This window comes from Bufo bufo, chromosome 2 (assembly GCF_905171765.1).
Source record: "Bufo bufo chromosome 2, aBufBuf1.1, whole genome shotgun sequence".
Lineage (NCBI taxonomy): Eukaryota > Metazoa > Chordata > Amphibia > Anura > Bufonidae > Bufo > Bufo bufo.
The window spans coordinates 441,773,929-441,797,870 of record NC_053390.1 but is presented as its reverse complement, the minus strand read 5'-3'; the positions used below and the strand labels follow the sequence as shown (position 1 = coordinate 441,797,870).

At 43.2% G+C, this 23,942-nt stretch overlaps 1 protein-coding gene across 1 annotated transcript; it reads left to right on the top strand.

The window, feature by feature from the left end:
• The first annotated feature begins 2,652 nt into the window (after positions 1–2,652).
• Positions 2,653–21,997, top strand: MICOS13 (mitochondrial contact site and cristae organizing system subunit 13). Its single transcript, XM_040417491.1, has 4 exons — positions 2,653–2,756; positions 3,233–3,389; positions 19,332–19,383; positions 21,860–21,997. Exons 1-4 carry the CDS (start codon positions 2,728–2,730, stop codon positions 21,955–21,957), a joined length of 336 nt encoding a protein of 111 aa, XP_040273425.1. The 5' UTR covers positions 2,653–2,727; the 3' UTR covers positions 21,958–21,997.
• The last annotated feature ends 1,945 nt before the right edge of the window (positions 21,998–23,942 follow it).

The window sequence follows — 23,942 nt, the reverse complement described above, 5'->3', positions numbered from 1 at the left end:
AGCTATCTTCTTGACCCCTTACAATCTGCATTTCGCCCTCTCCACTCCACAGAAACTGCTCTTACTGAAGTGTCTAACGATCTCCTGACAGCAAAAAGCAATGGCGACTATTCTCTACTTATTCTTCTGGATCTCTCTGCAGAGTTTCATACGGTAGACCACAAACTCCTCCTCTCCATACTCCATTCAATAGGCGTTAAGGACACTGCTCTCGCCTGGTTCTCTTTCTATCACTCTGGCTGCTCCTTTAGTGTATAATTCACTGGCTCTACTTCTCCTCTTCTTCTTCATGTTGGGGTTCCTCAGGGTTCAGTCCTAGGTCCCCTACTATTCTGTCTCTACACAGACCCCAACGGACAAACTATCAGTAGATCTGGCTTTCAGTACCATGTCAACTATACACTTCATCCCCTGACATCACCCCTGCTTTACTACAAAACAGCAGTAATTGTCTGGCAGCTGTCTCTAACATTATGTCCTCTTCTGTATCTAAAACTGAACCTCTCAAAAACGGAAATTCTTATCTTTCACCTATCTACTAACCAACCTAAAATTGATATTTTAATTTTGGTCTGCAGAACTATCATGGACAGCACGCCTGCTTTCTTGGGGTCATTTTTTATTCGGATCTTTCCCCATATCCAATCACTTGCACGCTCTTGCCTCCTGCACCTAAAGAACATTTCCAGAATCTGCCCTTTTTGGAAATGGCCAAAACTCTTGTTGCTTTGATTCATTCTCATCATGACTACTGTAATTCATTACTAATTGGTCTTCCTCTCACTAAACTCTCCCCCTTCAGTGTGTCCTAAATGCTGTAGCCAGGCTCATCTGTCTGTCCACCCTCTAAACTGATGCCACTAGCCTGTGCCAGTCACTTTATTGGTTGCCCATCGACTACAGAATACAGTTCAAATCTATCACCCTCACCCACAAAGCTCTCCACAGTGCTGCAACTCCATACATCTCCTCCCTCATTCCCATCTACCATCCTACTTGTCCATTCTGCCAGTGATCTAAGACTAACATCCTCCATAATTCGTATCTCTAACTCCTGTCATCAAGACTTTTCTGAACCAGCTCTCTGGAATGCTCTACAACCGAATATCAGGTCAATTCACAACTTCCCTACCTTCAAACATGCTTATCAAGCTTCTACATTTTTAAAACCAGCACCTCTATTTGAATACTTTTGTAATTGCGTGCAATAATAACATTTTTATAGCCACTGAGCTATTCAATAATAAAATGTATCTGGTGGTCACACATACTCAGTTCCGTTCTTGAAATGCCACCAGCTATGACAGAGAGACTGCTGCAGCAAAAATGACATGCCCCTGAGAAAAGACACACACCCCTGGGCTGCAGCAGAAAGGACATGCTCCTTGTGCTGTGCAAAGAATGGAGATCTGGATTCATGTGAGGTACAGGGCTTTTTCTATCTACTAAATTATATCTGATAACTCTGTCTAACCCACATATGCTTCTGTCATTGCCAACCACTGATGACAGTGATTGGCTGCAGCTGTCACATGGTGTGTAAGCAGTCTGAAAACAAGCAGAGGTGAGTATACCATATGGTTTTCTTTTCACTATTCTGGGGGATGTCCGAGATTTTGGAATATCTTGCACAACCCCATTAAGTCTATGGGCTGTGCACTTTGCCCTCCCATTCCTGAAAAGGTGGCATGGCTAAGGTCTGCAGCATAGAGTAGGCTATGCAAGTAATTTTTCCTGACTACTAGAATTATGTCTTCTCATAACGAATTCACTTATGTGGTTGTCAATTACAAATGGGTACAAATCGGGCCAATTAACAAAATGATTTATGTTATTAAGGGGCTATTTACATGGGCATGTTCAGGTTGCATCCATATTACTTGCATGTGTCACAAACCCTAACCAGGGGTGCACCACCAATGAGGCCAGGTGAGGCGATCGCCTTAGGCAGCACCAGACAGGGGCAAGAGGGAACCAAAAGAGCCATGGGCAATGAGCGCTCTTATTGTGGCAAAGGGGTTAGATTAAGAAATTGGAATGGGGGGGGGGGGGGGGGCGTTTCAAAAAGGCTAGGTGCACCCCTGGGCCCTGACCCTAACCACGGGTTCAACAGACACAAACTCAAAGCATCATAGGGATCTATACACTTGTGTAAATATACATTTTTACAATGTATTGGTTACTTTAGGCCCTCTCCTGACTTTCCTCTACTATGAATGCCCCCAATCATTTGCAAACTCCTTCCAATATCTCAGAAATCTTTCTAAATAACTAATCACCATGGAAACTGGACTTTCAGCATCTGCAGACCTCTGTGGGCACCAGCAGAATATTTTGGGCACAGAACCCTGACTACCATAAAAAGCTGCTATACCATGTATCTGCTCTCCTTGCAGTGCCAGCCTCCCTGGTCTGCTAAACCAGGGTCACTGGGTAACTACCTTTGGCGAAAAAGGTGAAGTTTTTGTGTGAAAACGAAACCAGCTTCAAATGTAAATGCAAAAAAATGGCTGAACAATAAGCCAAGTTTGGCCCAGATATGCCAGTAACAGAACGTGCCCCGTTCACTGAGCCCCAACAACCCGCCATTACCATACACTCCCTGTAAGAGCCTCACGGCGCAGCTAGGAGAATGTCAAAGAAAACTACAAGTACCGACGTGCATTGCGCCTCCTTCTCACGTGACCGGAAGCTGCGAGGTTACGGGTGTCCTTGTTGAACAGAGTCATGGCTCCTACTGTGTGGAGGCTGCTGAAGTGAGTGACACCGTTCTTTGCTCTAGCTTTTTGAATACTTCTATTGAACTATTTGGTGACCCGGACCGGGGGTTTTCTCCTCAGATTGCCGCTACGCTTAGTGTTTGCATTGGGGATATAATGCTCTAATGGCTTTGTTGGGTTATCAGGAATTCTGGCGTTTTCAGGGTTAACAGTAATTAAAGGGGTTCTCCAGGACTACAAAAACATGGCTGCTTTTTTTTTATTTATTTATTTTTTCGAAAAACAGCACCACCCATGTCCACATGTGTCTGACCTTACAGCTCAGCCCCATTCACTTCAATTGAGCTGAACTGCAATACCAGACACAACCCATGCACAGGTGTGGCGCTGTTTTTGATAGAAACAAACCATCTTTTGTAGTCCTGGAGGATCCCTTTAAATTCGTTCATGATTGATTAGCAGTTGTACTAGGCAGATTTTCTGGGACTGATGCATTTTACACCTCATTCCAGGTTTACCACAAAGGCACTGGTGGCCGGAGGGGCGGCCTATGTGGCCTATGACTATGGCCTGCTGGGAAGTGGTGCTCAAGGCCAGGAAGTTCTGAAGAAGACCTCCACAGCTGTACCCCCTGCGCTACACCAGTGGGCAGATTACTTCGGTGTACAGGTAGATGAGAGAATTGAACTTCTGTGTCTGAGATTTATGGGGATGTGTGAAATAAAGGTGCCTTAAAGGGGTTGGCCAATTTCAAAAAATATTTCCTAATGGCTTCTATCTCCTATTTGTTGCCTGACATACATCTGCATGTCCCATCATATCTTGCCCCATTGGTGGTCTACGTTATCACCACTCCTCAAAATGTAAGATGGGGGCGGTGATTGACCCATGTCACCGCTTTCTGTGCTGACCCTTTTCTACGATTGTGATGTACATGTCAATTCACTATTTAGCGCGTGCACAGAAAACGACAAAGTGGGTGAATGACGTCCCAGCCACCATCTTGCATCCTGAAGAGTGCTGATCTTTACACGCCCACAGATAGGGTCTAGTGGGGGAGAGATACAATGGGGCATACAGATCTATGCCAGACAATAAATAGGTTAGCCACTATTCGCAAATATTTTTAGAAATTGGCCAACCCCTTTAAAAGGGTTTTCTATGAAGATAGCCCATGTCCTGGTGTCCTTATAGGGTATATAGAAGTCAATGGGGACAGAGCTGTAGTGACGAGCTCCCTCCACTGACCTGAATAAATGGTATAAGACCCCAGCTAGTGATCGTCTGGCCGGTGGGCATGTGCCAAATCTGATGAATTCTGCCAGGCTGTTTCCTGCAGATGTGAAACTAGTAGGGTTTAGTGTTGAGCGAACTTCTGTTTTAAGTTCGGCGTCTAAAGTTCGGCTTCCGGTTAGCGGAGGATCCCGATATGGATTCCGAATTACGTTGTGGTCCGTGGTAGCAGAATCAATAATGGCCGATTATTGATTCCGCTACCACGGACCACAACGGAATTCGGAATCCATATTGGCATTCTCCGCTAACCGGAAGCCGAACTTTAGACGCCGAACTTAAAACAGAAGTTCGCTCAACACTAGTAGGGTTGTCATGATACCAAAATTTTGATTCGATTTCGATACCATAAAAAAAATATTGCAATACTCGATACCACGCGAAAAAAATAAAACACCAAAAAAGCCACGTGCATTCCACATTTTCTGGAACGTCCGGCCCATAATCAAACAGTCCTATCCTATTTTTGGGGGGGACAAGGTGACAAAAAAAAAAGGCAAATCGCGCAGTTATGGTGTTCACCGCATAGGAGATATTTTTTATATTTTAATAGTTTGGACTTTTTCAGCTGTGGCAATATGTAATGTTTGTTTATTTATTGTTTATATATTTCATTTGTAAAACTGGAAAAGGGAGTACTTAAAGGGGTTGTCCGGGTTCAGAGCTGAACCCGGACATACCCTTTTTATTCACCCAGGCAGCCCCCCTGAGGCTAGCATCGGAGCATCTCATGCTCCGATGCGCTCCCGTGCCCTGAGCTAAATCGCGCAGGGCACGGGCTTTTTTGTTTTCAATAACACACTGCCGGCAGTGTTCAGTGACGTCACCGGCTCTGAGGGGCGGGCTTTAGCTCTGCCCTAGCCGTTTTACTGTCTAGGGCAGAGCTAAATCCCGTCCATCAGTGCCTGTGACGTCACCGGGGTTCCTGTCAGCCCCATGGAGAACCCCGGTACGTCACCGGAACTCCTAAAAATGCCCTTGCCCTGTGCAATTTAGCGCAGGGCAAAGGAGAGCATCGGATCATGAACTGCTCTGATGCTCATGTCAGGGGGGCTGCCAGGGTGAAAATGGAGGGATGTCCGGGTTCAGCTATGAAAACGGATCCGTCCCCATTGACTTACATTGTGTGTCAGAATGGATCCGTTTGGCTCAGTTTCGTCAGACAGACACCAAAATGCTGCAAGCAGCGTTTTGGTGTCCGCTTCCAAAGCAGAATGGAGACGGATCGGAGGCAAACTGATGCATCCTGAGCGGATCCTTTTCCATTCAGAATGCATTAGGGCAAAACTGATCTGTTTTGGACCGCTTGTGACAGCCCTGAACGGATCTCAAACGGAAAGCCAAAATGCCAGTGTGAAAGTAGCCTTGGGGGCTAGAACCTGGGATCTTTTAATCCCTTGTGCTATTCACCCTGATAGATCTCTATTAGGGTGAATAAGACTTTACAGTCTCCCTGCTGCCCTGTGCATAGTACACACCGTAGCAGGGAAATGACCTCCATGGTAACCGATTCGGGCTCCGATCGGAACGGTGTCTGCCACCAATGAGGAGGGGATCAGAGGTTGCACTACATTTTTTCCAGAAGAGTAAAAATACTCCTCTTAACAATTTTGAGGAGTATTTTTAGCCGAGGAGGAGTACAAATTTTGCGGTAATTCACATATATAATGCATAGGCCCACATAACGTTATGAGGCTGATATTTCTGCAGGGAAACCATTGCTAGTCTCCCATGCAGAAATAAATGTAGACAATTTTACCTTTATCCAACATCATACACTAAACATAAGACCACTGCTGCCATACACGGCGCCCACCCGGCGCTGCCATACACAGTGCCCACCATCAAGGATAGACACCTTCTCTCTTCCATGGCCAAATCAGCTTCTGTATGCCTTTCCTCCTCTAAGACTTCTTCCGAGGGTATTACAGAAGCTGAGGCAGGAACAGACAAGGCTCATTCTAATTGCTCCTTTCTGGCCAAGGAGAACGTGGTTCACTGAGGAAGCTATCTCTTGCAGATCCCTGGATTCTTCCGGACAGGCAGGATCTGTTTCAGGGTCCTGTCTTCCATCCAGAAGTGAGAAATCTTCATCTAACAGCCTGGTATTTGAAGGGGAAATCCTAGAGAGTAGGGGGTCTATCTAAGGAAGTTATATCTACCCTTTTATCATGTAGGAAAGAAGTAAGGGCTCTTTCACACTTGCGTTCTTTTCTTCCGGCATAGAGTTCCGTCGTCGGGGCTCTATACCGGAAGAATCCTGATCAGTTTTATCCTAATGCATTCTGAATGGAGAGAAATCCGTTCAGGATGCATCAGGATGTCTTCAGTTCCGGACCGGAACGTTTTTTGGCCGGAGAAAATACCGCAGCATGCTGCGCTTTTTGCTCCGGCCAAAAATCCTGAACACTTGCCCCAAGGCCGGATCCGGAATTAATGCCCATTGAAAGGCATTGATCCGGATCCGGCCTTAAGCTAAACGTCGTTTCGGCGCATTGCCGGATATGACGTTTAGCTTTTTCTGAATGGTTACCATGGCTGCCAAGACGCTAAAGTCCTGGCAGCCATGGTAAAGTGTAGTGGGGAGCGGGGGAGCAGTATACTTACCGTCCGTGCGGCTCCCGGGGCGCTCCAAAGTGGCGTCAGGGCGCCCCACGCTCATGGATGACGTGTCGCATGGATCACGTCATCCATGCGCATGGGGCGCCCTGACGTCATTCTGGAGCGCCCCGGGAGCCACACGGACTGTAAGTATACTGCTCCCCCGCTCCCCACTACTACTATGGCAGCCAGGACTTTAATAGCGTCCTGGCTGCCATAGTAACACTGAACGCATTTTGAAGACGGATCCGTCTTCAAATGCTTTCAGTTCACTTGCGTTTTTCCGGATCCGGCGTGTAATTCCTCTACTATTTACCTCAGAGTATGGAAGACCTTCTTAAACTTTTCTAAGGTCCCAGTAGATCCTTTGACTTCCCTTCCTATATCCAAAATTCTGGATTTTTTTACAGAATGGTCTTGATAGGAACCTAAGACTTAGAACCCTTAGCCTGAGTTCACACGGGCGAGATTTCCGCGCGGGTGCAATGCGTGAGGTGAACGCATTGCACCTGCACTGAATCTGGACCCATTCATTTCTATGGGGCTGTGCACATGAGCGGTGATTTTCACGCATCACTTATGCGTTGCGTGAAAATTGCAGCATGCTCTATATTGTGCGTTTTTCACGCAACGCAGGCCCCATAGAAGTGAATGGGGCTGAGTGAAAATCGCAAGCATCCGCAATCAAGTGCGGATGCGGTGCGATTTTCACGCACTGTTGCTAGGTGACAGTCTATTCACTGTATTATTTTCCCTTATAACAATGTTATAAGGGAAAATAATATCTACACAGCACCAATCCCAAACCTGAACTTCAGTGAAGAAGTTCGGGTCTGGGTACCACAGTCAGTTTTTTATCACGCGCGTGCAAAATGCATTGCACCCGCGCGATAAAAACTGAACAACGGAAGGCAATCGCAGTCAAAACTGACTGCAATTGGGTACCTACTCGCGCGGGTTTGCCGCAGTACACCCGGGACGCATCCTGAACAAATCCGTAACGCCCGTCTGAACTTAGCCTTAAGGTTCAGGTTTCTGCCTATAGTGCTTTCTTTGATTTCTCTATTGCCAATCATCCTTGGATTAGGAGGTTCTTTAAAGCGTTCAGTAGGATTAAGCCTGTGATTAGATCTTCTGTTCCCCTGTGGGATCTTAATCTAGTTTTGTCTAGAATGATGGAGCCTCCTTTCGAGCCTCTGCAGGATTTGTCTATTAAAACATTAAAACTGCTTTTCTGGTGGCCATCACCTCAGCGAGACGAGTGGGTGAGATTTCTCCCTTTTTCATCCTGTCCTCCTTATACTAACATCCTGGAGGACAGAGTGCTCATTAAACCAGATCCTTCTTTTTTTACCTAAAGTGGTCTCCCTGTTTCATAGATCCCAAAACATTGTTCTTCCATCCTTGTGTCAATCCCCAAAGAACGAGAAAGAGGAGGCTCCATTGTCTAGACGTTAAAAGATTCCTATCTGACTATCCAAAAGTGACTGGTCAGTGGAGGAAATCCTCTAGTCTAGACTGTACAGTTTGGTGGAAGAAACAAAGGTAATAAAGTTTCTTCTAGAACTACAGCCAGATGGATAGTGGGGGCTATCGCTTTAGCCTATTCCTCAGCAGGTGAACCTCCACCTTTGGGATTTGGTGCTCACTCAACCAGATCCATTTCTACTTCCTGGGCAGAGATGGCTGATGCATCTCTAGAACAAATTTGCAGGGCTGCTACCTGGAAGTCTCTGTGTACTTTTTTTTCGACACTACAAGTCTGATTTAGACTCTAAGGACCGTCTATCTTTCGGCAGAAAGGTCTTGCAGGCAGTAGTCGTCCCCCTAAGCTAGTTACTATTTTAGTCTTCTCTCAAGGGTGCTGTCATGGGTGTAAGGGAAATTCAGGATTACACTTACTAATCGTTTTAGGACAAGTTTTCGCAAGTAACTGGTGGTATAGGGGCAGAGCCCCTCCTTAAGAGCTCTCCAAAAAAGTTCCTGTCCTGGATGGAGGTGGTCTCTCAAGGGTGCTGTCATGGGCTCGTGGAAAAACGATTACCGGTAAGCGTAATCCTGAATTTCTGGAGGACCAGCAGCGCACCTAGCGAACGGATTTATCGTCTATCCCCTTTACTTCATATCATGGATTACCTTACTAACCGGCAAGAAACCTGCCCATCTTGTTGCACAGACAATTCGACTAATCAAAATAACTCGCATGGAAACAATCCCTTTAGATGAACTTAAAGGAATGACCGATCTTTTTCTTGTACTTGAAGATGCACGCAAAATAGAAGTACATCATACAATGGATGTTCTGTTCCTCCAGATGTACTTGAGGAACAGATCATACTTAGGGGTTTAAGAATCCTCTTTCCCTGATAATGATCTCTTTTTACCAAAGAATGGGACATATATTTAATTCAATGTTCCTTTGTCCTTATCGACAAATGAATACATAAAAGGAGAGAGAGATCACTGTTTCAGCGATCTGTAATATTGAAAAACATGAAATCACAACATAACTAACACAATATAATAGTTACATTGACTTCCAGAAATTGAATCTCTCCATCTTCCAGATATTAGAGAAATTTGAGTTAGATCTGGTCACCAATAAAGCTGAAAAAGATTTTGTCAACAATCAGAAATCCAATTCGCAAATAAACAAATCCAATCAGAAATCTCAGAATCACATGGACAAATTAGTTCACCCATTGACTCCCAATCCCGCCACTATAGACATAAGAGAGCACTTCAACAAAAAAACAGAAACCAACATACTTCTCCTCAAATAATCAGATCATTACCAATCGCAAATACAAACATAAACAACGTGCATCCCAACTTGCTAGCAGTCTCGTATCCTGTTTGGGCAATTCCACATTATCCATTACTGGTTCTTTCAGACCTACCATACAGAACAGCACAATAGGAATCTGGACAAACAGGGACTCTCTCCCCACCTTCAAAGAGGGGCGGATTGGAAACTCATAGTGGTCCTGGAAAAAAAAACTAAGTGGCCGCCATTTTGTAGTCGGGTCCAAATTGACAAAAGAGAGCCAAAGTGGTGGGGGGGGGGGGCAGCTATACTGTATTGAGGCACATTATACCACCCCTGTACAGCCAAATACCTCAGTGCATTAAAAAATACCGCCCCAGCAGCACAAAATGCCTTCCCGAAATCTTCCCCTCTGAAGTGGCCAGCGCCGGCTGTCATGTTCTGTCCTCCTACTCCAGTTGCTTTAGGATGGCAAGGCAGTTTAATTCAGGAGAGGAATGTCAAATCATTACTTACCATAGCTGGCGGCCATGAGGAGGGCTCGGGCGGCCATGAGGAGGGCTCGGGCGGCCCCCTGGGAAGTTTCCTCTAGGGTCCACCCCTGCCTCCAAACATATCTGGTGTATTGATAGACCTCATTAATGATATCATTTTTTTTAAACCAGATCTCTCTCTTAACTCGTCAGTTCCATCCATACCAAAGCAGAACTTTGATTCTCTTCTAATCTTTCCATGACTACTTTTTTAGACTACCGTCATGCACTGCCCTCACTGCCAATCCGACACAAACCCCACCATTATCAGTCCTCTACCCAGCAACAATTGCACCACAACTTTACCATGCCCCCCCCCCTCACAAACAAAGCCACAAAAAGAAAACATCTAGAGGGTTTAGGGGAGGAAAACCGCTAGAGATGATCATTTACAATCTGCAAACCAACAGCCACAAGAAAAACAAAATGAGCACATAAAAATATTCAATCTATCCAATAATAGTGAAATAAAATAATTAGGTTGTGGCTTATCCTTCTATCCCAGAATTTCTCACTATCAAACAAACTCCTATTACTTACCAAAAATACACAAATGCCTACAACAACCACCTGGCAGACCCATCATCTTAGGGATAGGGCCCATCACATCACATTTATCTCCCTACATAGATCTGTGCAAGAATGCAGTGGATATAAAAAGTCTACACACCCCTGTTAAAATGTCAGGTTTCTGTGCTGTAAAAAAATGAGACAAAGATAAATCATTTCAGAACTTTTTCCATCTTTTAATGTGACCTATAAACTGTACAACTCAATTGAAAAACAAATTGAAACCTTTTAGGTGGAGGGAAGAAAACCTAAAAAACTTAAATAATGTGGTTGCATAAGTATGCACACCCTCTTATAACTGGGGATGTAGTTGTGTTCAGAATAAAGCAATCGCATTCAAAATCCTGTTAAATAGGAGTCAGCATAAACCTGCCATCATTTAAAGTGCCTCTGATTAACCACAAATAAAGTTCAGCTGCTCTAGTTTGTCTTTCCTGAAATTTTCTTAGTCGCATCCCACAGCAAAAGCCATGGTCCACAGAGAGCTTCCAAAGCATCAGAGGGATCTCATTGTTAAAAGGTATCAGTCAGGAGAAGGGTACAAAAGAATTTCCAAGGCATTAGATATACCATGGAACACAGTGAAGACAGTCATCATCAAGTGGAGAAAACATGGCACAACAGAAGAACTGGACGTCCCTCCAAAATTGAAAAAAAGAAAACTGGTCTGGGAGGCTACCAAGAGGCCTACAGCAACATTAAAGGATCTGCAGGAATATCTGCCAAGTACTAGCTGTGTGGTACATGTGACAACAATCTCCCGTATTCTTCATATGTCTGGGCTATGGGGTAGAGTGGCAAGACGAAAGCCTTTTCTTACGAAGAAAAACATCCAAGCCAGGCTACATTTTGCAAAACACATCTGAAGTCTCCCAAAAGCATGTGGGAAAAGGTGTTATGGTCTGATAAAACCAAGGTTGAACTTTTTGGCCATAATTCCAAAAGATATGTTTGGCGCAAAAACAACACTGCACATCACCAAAAGAACACCATACCCACAGTGAAGCATGGTGGTGGCAGCATTATGCCAAGGGGCTGTTTTTCTTCAGCTGGAACTGGGGCCTTAGTTAAGCTAGAGGGAATTATGAACAGTTCCAAATACCAGTCAATATTGGCACAAAACCTTCAGGCTTCTGCTAGAAAGCTGAACATGAAGAGGAACTTCATCTTTCAGCATGACAACGACCCAAAGCATACATCCAAATCAACAAAGGAATGGCTTCACCAGAAGAAGATTAAAGTTTTGGAATGGCCAAGCCAGAGCCCAGACCTGAATCCGATTGAAAATCTGTGGGGTGATCTGAAGAGGGCTGTGCACAGGAGATGCCCTCGCAATCTGACAGATTGTTTTTGCAAAGAAAAGTGTCACGATACCAAATTTTTGATTCGATTTCGATACCATAAAAAAGTATTGCGATACTCTATACCATTCGATACCACGTGAAAAAAATAAAACACCAAAAAAGCCACATGCATTCCGCATTTTAAAAAAAAATGGCGAATCGCACAGTTTTTATTTTAATTTTTTCTGTTTCGGCGTTCACCACATAAAATATTATGTCCTTAATAGCTTCAATTAGATACCCAAAACTGACAAATCAGGACAGCATGTAATATAGAATCACAAATTTTTATTGAACATACACTTGTTTAAAACATTTATAGAAATCCATATACATTAGCAGCATTAGTCACACAGGAATAATATCCACAGATCTGTCTCTTATAATACATATAACTGGCAATAAGTCTCCCAGGCTATGAGTAAAAATAAATCACAGCCCTCAATCAATATATAAAGTGCATAGTGCCACAAAATACAAATCACATACAGGAGAGAAATGCAGTAGAAAATATACAGACCAAGACAGTCCTGGATCCCGACACGTGTTTCGCGGTCGCTTTCTTAAGGGATACTAGTGGTGTGTGTACACTGATCATATATAGTCTGAGAATTGGGTCAATTAGAGACACATGAGACCAAACAGACGCCCAAATCGAGAACCGGAAGTGCGGTGTTTTCCAGCTTGGAACGCACCAAATCACTTCCGGTTCCATCAGTGTCCGGACACCAAACCACTCACATTACTCATACACACAGGTGGAGCGAAGACAGAGTGAAGCAAACCACATGGGGAAGGTATTGGTTACAGCAGAGTCCAGTATGACCATCCTCAAGGGTGTGAAACCGCGCTGCTTAAGATCCAGTCGAACGCTGCACAGGTGAAAGAATCAGGGTATTTAGCCTCCGTCCTCCTCTCTCAAGGGGTTCAATCCTCCTCTGAAACCTCCTCTGTAGGATTAAATGACTGGCATATAGTGAAGTACCCTCTACGTTGTTATTAAAAAAAGGTTTTATTCTACTCACAAACAATGGTAGATCACAGGCATGTCACAATAAAATCAATTCATACTCCTGCCCACCACACTACATCGGAACCAGCAGCGCAAGTAATTGTCCGTGTTCTGGGACACAGGACTGACATTTCTGTTTTTATTTTATCCTCAAGGGTGGATGGAGGCGGAGAGCTCCACGGGAGACCGTATTATAAGTGACAGATCTGTGGATATTATTCCTGTGTGACTAATGCTGCTAATGTATATGGATTTCTATAAATGTTTTAAACAAGTGTATGTTCAATAAAAATGTGTGATTCTATATTACACGCTTTCCTGATTTGTCAGTTTTGGGTATCTATATATTTTTATATGTAAAATTGGGAAAGGGGGTGATTTATGCTTTAATATTCTGGTGTGTGTGTTTGTGTTTTTATTTTTATTTTTATTTTTTATTTAATAACTATTCCACAACTATTCTCCCCACCCCCCCCCCCACCAGGGATCTCCCTCAACTTACTAATATTCCTGGACACTGCTCCGTTCGCTCGCTGTGGCCCAGTTACAGTCTCCTGCTCCGTATGCTAATTACTACTATCGGAGCAATGGGGAGGTGACATCAGCTTCTCTCCTGGGCGTTCCTCTATGTAGTAAGTGCAGGGAGATCCCTTGGCGCCGTTCTATGTAGCCTGCTACTTAAACTCCAGACCCATGAAAAGTCCTCCTATCATTGGTGGCGCAGTGCGCCCGCCCCTCTCTCTTTATTGGCAGCGCTGCACAGGGGGAGGGAGAGCCCGCTTCCTTCTCCTCTGTGCTGCTGAGGGAACATGACAGCAGCGCGCTCATGTTCTGTGATACTAGACTGCGCAGCCCGGTATCGAATGGAAATCCTGGTTTCGTATCGATACCGGGACAAAAGTATTGCTTGGGTATCGAAATTTCAATACTTGCAACAACCCTACTCAAAATGTGCCATGCTGATAGACTCAGACTCATACCCAAAAAGAGTGAGTACTGTAATAAAATCAAAAGGTTAGTTTAAAGGTGTGCACACTTATGCAACCATATTATTTTATTTTTATATATTTTTTTTCTTCCCTCTACCTAAAAGATTTCAGTTTGTTTTTCAATTCAGTGGTACAGTTTATAGGTCACATTAAAGGTGGAAAAAGTTCTGAAATGATTTATCTGTCTCATTTTTCTTACATCACAGAAACCTGACATTTTAACAGGGGTGTGTAGACTTTTTATATCCACTGTATGTTCTAGAATTGCCTACATAACTAAAAGACTCCACACAATTAATAGCTGAACTACAAACCATACAGTTAACGGCTGGTTATTCCTTTTTCACACTAGATGTTACCTCGCTATATTCTAATATCTCACACCAATTGGGACTAAAAGCAGTAGAAGAAACTCAAATCAGTTACAACAGACTCGACATTGAACAGATTCATTTTCTTCTCAAAGGAATTGAATTCATTCTTTGCAATAATGTTTTTTTTTCATTCAGTTACACTCTATACCAAAAGATAAGGGGCTGTGCAATGGGCACCAAGTTACACCAATCTCTTTATGGGCCGGTTCGAACAACAACCCGTTGTTTTTCTCTGTTCATTGTGTATTATAAAAGGTACATAGATGATTTGCTCATCATTTAGAGGGTAAATAAAAAGAATTGAACCGCTACTCCTGGGGCAAATTTTTCTAGAGATGGAATTTGTTTTCCTAGACGTCACACAAATGGCTGAAGAATATCCCATAAGGACAATACCGCAGCATAAGGATAAATTGTACCACAACTGAAGATTTCCTCAAACAAGCCAGAGTCCTACAAAAAAGGCTTAAAGAGAAGAAATACCAATAACAAATTCTATCCACAGCATACAAAATAACTTGTCGCCTCCTAACTCAAAATGACTGTCGGGAGTACGGGGAGTAAAAAACAACCAATAAAAATGAAGCTCAATTTCAAATACAATTTTATTACCACCTATAATACTGCTCATAACGAAATAGAAAAATATCTTTACAAAAAACTGGAACATTTTACTAAATGAACCTATTCTGAAAAAAAGATATTACCAAAGAAACCAAACATCACATACAGAAGAAATTAAACCCTAAAAAATATCTTGGCACAGAGTATGGTGAATTTTTCAAAAAACAAAAACTAAGCATGCTCACAGATCCTCAGGGTACCATCGGAAATTACCAATGTGAACATGTCAAATGTTTATGCTGCCGGAATATTGCCTCTGGACAATCAGATTTTACTTCACATATCACAGGGGGTAATTTTAAAGGGAGTCTGTCACCACTATATGACCATATACAGCACTTACATGGCGCTGTAGCACACCTATACATGATTCTAATGGTACCTTTTTGTTATTTTCTTTAGACGTCCAGAAGCAGAAAAAAAACGACGTTTATTTTATATGCAAATGAGCACTCTCAAGTGCCCAGGGGCGGCGTTCAGTGTGTAGGTGCCCAGGCTGCTCTGCCTTTTTAACCGTTACTCCTCCCCCAGCCTCTTCCTTTGCCCGCCATCCTATTCCCTTGTGGGATCTCGGCCGGACCTAGGGATGATACAAGGGAATAGGATGGCGGGCAAAGGCAGAGACTGGGGAGGAGTAAAGTGAAAAGAAGGCAGAGCAGCCTGGGCACCTACACACTGAACGCCGCCCCTTGGCACTTGCGAGTGCTCCTTTGCATATGAAATAAACGTCGTTTTTCCTGCTTCTGGACATCTAAAGAAAATAACAAAGATACCATTAGAATCCTGTATAGGTGTGCTACAGCGCCATGTAAGTGCTGTATATGGTCATATAGTGGTGACAGACTCCCTTTAAAATAAAAATGCACTTGGACTGTGGCTCACCTTTTTGTCATCTATCTTTTGGAGTGTCCCTGCAATAACCCAGTATATGAGAACCAGATTTAAAAAACATTGATTAGTAACAAAAAACACCACCACAGTGTCTCTAGACATTTTGACACACAGCATAATCACAATATATCTGTTCTAAAACTCAAAATCATTGACTGGATTCCTCCAAATACTAAAAGTAGATTCCAACAATTAGTAAGGAAAGAATCCTACTGGATATTTCACCTACAGACCCTAGTACCTGAAGGTTCAATGAAATCATAGAGCACATTAAAAATTAGTATTCAGTCTCCCTACCACAAGTACTTGTTATAGATGAATAAATACCTCTTTTAACAGAATTTTCTTTTACAAATACTGATTTTATGCCAGCAACCTTGATTGATTTATTTAATTTAACTCTCATTTGTCACCGAAACAGTATATTGCTGCACTTTAAAGTCTAATTTTATTAAAATATATATTATATATTTGCCTATATACATTACTCACAAAAAGATTGTGGGTGAAATTTCAGGATGAACCTAAAATGCACTCTAACCTTTACAGGAGAACTTAATGTGACCGTCTCTAAACTTTTGAATGCACATGTCCAACTGTTCAGTGTTTCAATGCTTTTTCCACCACTTGCTGTTCTCTAACAAGGAGCTTAACAGAAAAATTTACAACAGTTGTTTGATCCATGAATCGCCTAATAAATTTCCTGGTTCAATTATAATTGGTATTCAAACAGCCCTATAATACCACCTTTTGACATCATGAGTCCACGGCGACACCTAACAATTGATCCAACAGTACCTCGCTATTGCGAGGCTTCATGCAGGATGTTATCAGATGGAAGTGGCCAATGAGCTTTAATTGTGACAGTGTGTCATCAGCAGAGATACAGAGAGACTAGAAGAGTCATATAAAGGCATAGAAGTGGACGTCCTTTAGTCACATCCCACACTGATGACCGCTTCATTGTGAACAATACCCTGCGGAACTGGATGATGAATGCCACACAACTCTAGGCACATTTAAGTGAGGTGAGGGGCACCCAAGTGTCATGTCGGACCATTCGAAACCATTTACATCAACGTGGTCTGCGTGTTAGATGATCTGCAAGGGTACCTGACCACACCACCAAGCACAGGCGTAATCATCTTGCATGGGCCAGGGAGCATCTACGCTGGACAAGGGACCAGCGGGCCTCAGTGCTGTTCACTGATGAAAGTGGATTCATGGTGAGCAGATATGATTGCCACCAACGATATTGGACACGTCAAGGAGAGCACTGTGCGTCAGCCTCGGTTGTCACCAGACGAGCCTTTGGTGGTGGTGGTGGTGTTACAGTGTGGGCAGGTGTTTCTAGTCAGTACAGAACTGCCCTACACTTTGTGAATGGTACAGTGACAAGCCCATACTACTTGAATAACATCATTAATCCAGTGATTGTGCCTCAGCATGAACACCACAGGCCTAATTTCATCTTCATGGACAACAATGAGCCACTGCCAGCTCATCAAGGTCGCATCATTTGGGAATGGCTGCTGGAGACTGGGGTACCTCAAATGGAGTGACCTGCACTTTTTCCAGACCTGAATCTCATTGAAAACCTAGGAGATTAGCTGAGTCGCCGTGTGAAGGCTCATAACTCTGTGCGCCAGAACCTCAATGATATGAGCAAGAAGAGTGGGATACCATGCCTCAGCAGACAATAAGTCGGCTTGGGAACAGCATGCGACGTCGTTGTCGAGGTGTAATTGATGCTCAAGGCCACATGACAAGTTACTGAGACATTGATATTTTTTGTGAGGGTATACAAACCACTGTGTTTGAGATGAGGAGATCACCATTGCATGCTTCTACTTGAATGCCCTACTTTAATGCTATATCATGAATATCGCTGTAGTCAACTTTTTACGTTTTCCATATTTCACCCAAAAGCCAAATATCACAAACTTTTTGTGAGTACTGTATAATATATTTGCACAATGTTTCATTTAGTTTTTATTTATGAATGTATCTATGGACCAAACTTGTCAATCTGATGTCATTTCCTGTTTTTCTGTTTAAATTATGTTGTTGGCCACTCCTCTGGGGCAGTCTGAAGAAGCCGACAAAGCGTTGGTGAAACGCATAGCTAAACTAAGACCCGATGACTTTGTTTCTACTTTTATATTAAATAAATTGTGGTTATAACTTGGCACCCCAGCAGTGCTGCCATTTTTCTTTTCCTCCTAAACTTACGCCTAATTTATTAAGAGGCAGATGTAAATTATTCATATCTCTGGCAGTCAGTGCGCCAGAAACTGAAGTCTATTCTTCAGCTGTAACTTAAAGGGGTTTTCTCATCTCAGACAATGGGGGCATATCTCTAGGATATGCCCCCATTGTCTTATAGGTGCGGGTCCCAGCGGTGGGACCCACACCTATATCTAGAACAGAGCCCCGAAACTGAAGGAGAGCTCACTGTGCATGCGCAGCCGCCCTCCATTTATTTTTATAGGGCGCATGCTTGGCCTGCTCCCATTCATTTCTATGGGAGAGGAGGGGATTAGCGCTTGGTGGTGGACGGACCCCGGGAAATCTGGGGTCCTCCAGCCACAGCACTCCCTGCTCCGTTCTCGATATAGGTGCGGGTCCCAGCGGTGGGACCCGCACCTATCAGTCAATAGGGGCATATCCTAGCGATATGCCCCCATTGTCTAAGATGGGAATACCCCTTTAAGCCAGTTTCTGCCATAAGTTATAGTAAATCTGGCAGGTCGGGCTAAGCCCTGCCCATCCCACCTTTTCTCGCCACTTTAGAAAAGTGATGAAGCTTAAAAAGTTTCAAATTATTGCGTACATATGGCATGCTCCATAATTTGCGACACTTTTATGCCATTATTGTGGCTAAAAACATTAATAATTATAAAATACCCCCAACTGCATTAAATTACGGCCCTTTTTGTGTGCTTTGTACTTACTATGTGACTTGCAGGCACACATTCACAGCAGTGTATTATTAGTTGTTTCGCTGGTGGCTTTCGGTATGTTCATTTGGTCTCTTTAGTTATGCACTTGCTGGTTGTTACCTTGCTGCTGACAGCTTGCAGAGCTATGTTGAAGCCATAGCACAATAATTTGAGCTGGTTGTTTAACCCTTGGAGTTTTTTAGGGAATTTTGTTAAGTTACGGTATTTTATATTGGCATATATTGTTCACAGAGTGAAACAAGGGTAAACATTTTTGCCTTCTGCAATTTGTTTTGTTACCATAGAGGTTATTCCCTCACCTCTCTGGGTCCTTTTTATGACTATCTGGGTCCTTTTTATGACTATCTCTTTTTTTTTTTTTTTTTTTTGTCCACAAACGCTACAGAAGGGAAATGTATCATTGCAATTGGCTGAGCTAGCCCAATAAGACATTATGTCTGGTTTAACAGTGAATTTCCTGGTGACAAACCACCTTTAATTTTGCCTTTGTCAAGATACTACTTTTCAAATGTAAATGTCCAGATGGGAATAGCCCAAAAAAAATTCCTAAGGCCTACTGCTATCTGGCTATTATATGTATCATTTAGCAATGTAAAATGGCACACAAATGCCCTGATTTTTATAAAATAATGCATTTATTTTCCCTTGCAGCTTCCATCTACCCCAAAGTTGGATTTCTCCATCTGTGAGTCCTGGAACTGGGGTGAGTATTTTGCCATCGTTAGAACTGCTTCCACCATTCAGCGCAGTTGTCAGTACAAATGCACCATGCTAAGGGTGTTTCTTCAATAAATTGCAGTGGAGCTTACAAACCTTTACAAATGGGCACTGTCGTTTTAACAAACGTTGCATGAATCATTAGTACAAATGAAAATAAGAAACTTTGTAATATGTTATTAGGGGAAAATGCCTCTTTCTCCACTCCCCAGATCCCTCTATTCCTCCGCCTACCTAATGCACTGATCACTCGCTCTCAATTCACTGATAAAACCATTCTTAAACCTTATTCACACATCTGTGTTTGATCAGTGATTGTCATCATTGATTGTGAGCCAAAACCAGGAGTGAAGGCTACAAAACAGATCAGGTGTACTGGAAAGATTTCCACCTGTTCTGTTTTTAGAGCATCACCTGGTTTTGGCTCAATCACTGACCGAACACTGACTGTGTCAGAGATCAGACAGATCTTCAGCTGCTCTGAGGGATCAGGTTACAGCTGTTGTCTCTAGAATTCTATGGAGAGAAGAAGGAAGGCGTGGCAGATATAGGGAGACACACAGACAGATATACTGCTGGTTCCAGTACATTTTACTGTCTCACCCCAGTGCTGCTGTATAATATCCCCCATGCGGCTGCTTCTAAGGGCTCATTCACACGACCGTGGTTTGGTTCCGCATCCGAGCCACATTTTTTGCGGCTCAGGTGCGGACACATTCACTTCAATGGGGCTGCAAAACATGCGGATAGCACTCCGTGTGCTGTCTGACTCCGTTCCGTGGCCCCGCAAAAATTATAAGTCATGTCCTATTCTTGTCTGTTTTGCGGATAAGAATAGGCATTTTTATGAAGGGCCTTCCGTTCCGCAAATTGCAGAAGGCACACGGGCGGCATCCATGTTTGGCGATCCGCAATTTGCAGACCGCAAAAGACGGCACGGTCGTGTAAACAAGCCCTAAGGTTCTGCTACACAGATAGGAGAGCAAGATCTCTTCTCCGTGTGTGCAGTGTATGGGTGACGAGGTAGCAGCTAGTCTTCGCCTACCAGCATAAGGACAACTGAGAAGTAGAGGGTGCCTCCAGATAGAAAAGCTGCTTCTGTTTCAGAAGAAGCATAACTTCCTAGATACAAATCTACAAGGCCTCATGCACATGACCGTATGTTCAGTCCGCATCTGTTCACATTTTTTGCGTATCTGATGCGGACTCAATGGGGTCACAAAAGATGTGGACAGCACCCCATGTGGTCTGCTTCTTCATGTCCGTTCTGCGGCCCCGCAAAATGATAGAACATGTCCTATTCTTGTCCGTTTTGCAGACAATAATAGGACATTTCTAGTGAAGTTAAAAAAGAAATGGCTGCATGCACTTGGCCGGTTTCTATGTTTTGACGTGTGATTATACAGCCTAAACAGAATATTGCTTTCCAAAGGCAGGTCAGACCTGGTGTGTACAATCTGTTTAGGTTGTGTTCACATCTGTGTCACGGCCTCTGCTTGGAGCAATGTTTGGCAATTGTGTGACGTCTGACAGTGTGCATTGCTTCCCTTCTGATTACAAGCTAGATGGACCTCTTTGATTGCGTTTGGTCGTTTTGACAGTAAAATTCTTATGACGTATACAGCAAAGCGGATCCATTGGAAGCCATGTTGCAGCCCATGTATAGCATTATAATTAGAGATGAGCGAATCGACTTCGGATTAAACATCCAAAGTCAATTTGAATAAATCTTCGTTCTAATACTGTAGGGAGCAGGAGCTCTGTACAGTATTAGAATGTATTGGCTCCGATGAGCCAAACTTTTTACTTCGCGAAGTCTCGTGAGACTTCGCATAATTTCAGAAATTAATTTATACTGTACCTTGGAACCGAACCAGAGTCCAGGAAATGGTTTTTACAGTAAAAATTTATTTATGAAGTTATTGCGACTTTGCAAAATAATAACTTCGGCTCATCGGAGCCAATACATTCTAATACTGCAGGGAGCTCCTGCTCCGTACAGTATTAGAACGAAGTTTTATGCGAATCGACTTCGGAAGTCGATTCGCTCATCTCTAATTATAATGTATGAGAATAAGGGCTTGTTCACGCGACCGTGCCGTGTTTTGCAGTCCGCAAATTGCGGATCCGCAAACCGCGTATGCTGCCCGTGTGCCTTACGCAATTTGTGGAATGCACAGCCTTTTATAGAAATGCCTATTCTTGTCCGCAAAATGGACAATAATAGGACATTACTTATCATTTTTGCTGGGCCATGGAAGGTAGCAACGGATGTGGACAGCACACTGAGTGCTATCCGCATCTTTTGCAGCCCCATTGAAGTGAATGGGTCCGCATGTGGAGCCAAACCACGGTCGTGTGAATGAGTCCTAAATCAGACGTTGCTCTAGTTAATGATTTTACTTTCTCCTCAATGTCTCAGTGCAGATACGTCCCTTTTTAATAATCTGTTTTATTTCTAGGTGTACAGAAGTCTGTGTCTGCTCTCTCTGCAGCCCCAACCAAAGCGTGTGATTACACGGCCGAAGGCTGGAAGTATGTGAAGGATTTGGTCAAGTGAATGCAATCTATTTAAATAAAAAACTCTTTATTTATCATTTTATAGATTTTCAAGTGCATTTCTTACACAGCCTCTGCCTTTGTGACATTTTAATCTCTACCAGGATATCTGTATGTTCCCTGCCTCATCTGTGATATTCATCTTCAGTAACCACCTCTGCTGGAGAGTCCATGGCCACTTTATACGGAGAAAGTGTGTACCACAGTACCCCTTATAACACATTGAGGTTTCTTCCCATAAAAGCTGCTCTCTTGTCTCTAAATACATTTCCAGTACTTTTATGTAAATCATAGGAGGGCTTTGTGGTTTGGATTGAATTCTTGACAGAATAGAACTGTCAACTTCCAGTTATGTGGTGCCAGTTGTTGAAGGCTCTGATGCCCCGATCTTGACGTCCTGTAACACTGTTTTATGACTTGGACTGTGACAGCCATCCATACCCTATTTACCAGTATGCATGGCTGTCCTCAATTGTAACTGAATTGAAGAAAAAAAAGCCAAATTCAGAAAGTTGTCTATTTCTAATGTAAGGAAATCAGAGCCACAATGTCCCAGCTGGCACCTAAGGTAAGTGTTTGGTTGGGGCTATTAGGGAGGAACCTGCTTCAGAGGCAGGGAAGGGCGACATGCTGCATACAGTATGCGCTCAGTGCTCCATTTTTCTGCGTTTAAAACTTTTAACCTCTTAAAGGTGTTGTCTGAGAATGAACAAATTACAGTCAACCCCTACAATGTGTTAAAATGAAAAATAAATAAATAAAACATTTAAAAATTCATATACTCGCCCCTTTCACACCTGCACTGAATCCTGACCTCTTCATTACAAGGGGTCTGTCTTGCACGAGTGTCGTTAATCACACATCACGGCAGGTTGTATATTATTTTTCATGCAGCTCTGGCTCTATAGAAGTGAATGGGGGATGTAATCAAGAGGAAATGGTTGGTAGGAGATGTAGATTGTTATTCTTCAGTTGTTTTTTTTCCCACCAGATGGAAAAACCACACACACTGAACACAATCGCAGACAAAACTGATTTAACTTGTGTGCAAAAGTATCCGTCTTTTCCCTGAACAGATCCTGACACGATCCGTATCGCTCGTGTGAACGAGGCCTTATATACCCAAGTAATTCTGAGGTTTTTGTGACACAATAATTGTACAGTACATATGTTGGTGGTGATTTGAAATTCTCTGCTTCTAAAATGGATAGGGATTCACACAAATTAATGCACAGTACACTATATGGCATAATAATGTGTATTATTGAGGAATTCCTCTTGCACAGGGTTAAAGTGAGAAAATTGGGCTGTCTGGTATTTCTATATATTGATGGCATATGCACAGGATAGGCCATCCATATCAGAACAGCAGGGGTCTGGCACCCATCACCTCCACCAGTCAGCTCTTCGGTTGTACAGCTCCATCCATTGTGCAGTGGACAGAGCTGGTTACTGCAGTTCTGGTCCCATTGAAGGAAGTGGGAGCAGCGATGCAGTAACCAGCTCCGTCCACTGCACAATGGATGAAGCTGTGTACAGTAGTTTCAGTACCATTTTTCCAGAGCCAAACTTGAACAGCTTGTCAGCAGAGAACCCTTTTAACTTTATTTTAATCCAACACTAGGCTACTCTCACACTAGTGTTATTTTTCCGGTATTGAGTTCCATCATAGGGGCTCAAATGCTGCGGTATTTTCTCCGGCCAAAATTCCGGATCCAGTACCTTAATACATTTCCATTGAAATGTATTAATGCCGGATCCAGTACCAAGTGTTCAGGAAATTGCCGCATCGACGGATCCGGTTTTCTGGTCTGCGCATGCGCAGACCTTTAAAAATGTGATAAAAATTAATACCTGATGCGTTTTTCCTGATGACACCGGAGAGACGGATCCGGTATTTCAATGGATTTGTCAGACTGATCCGGAAACAAATGATCCCTGTTTGCATATGGATTTCCGGATTCTTCTAACGCTTGTGTGAAAGTA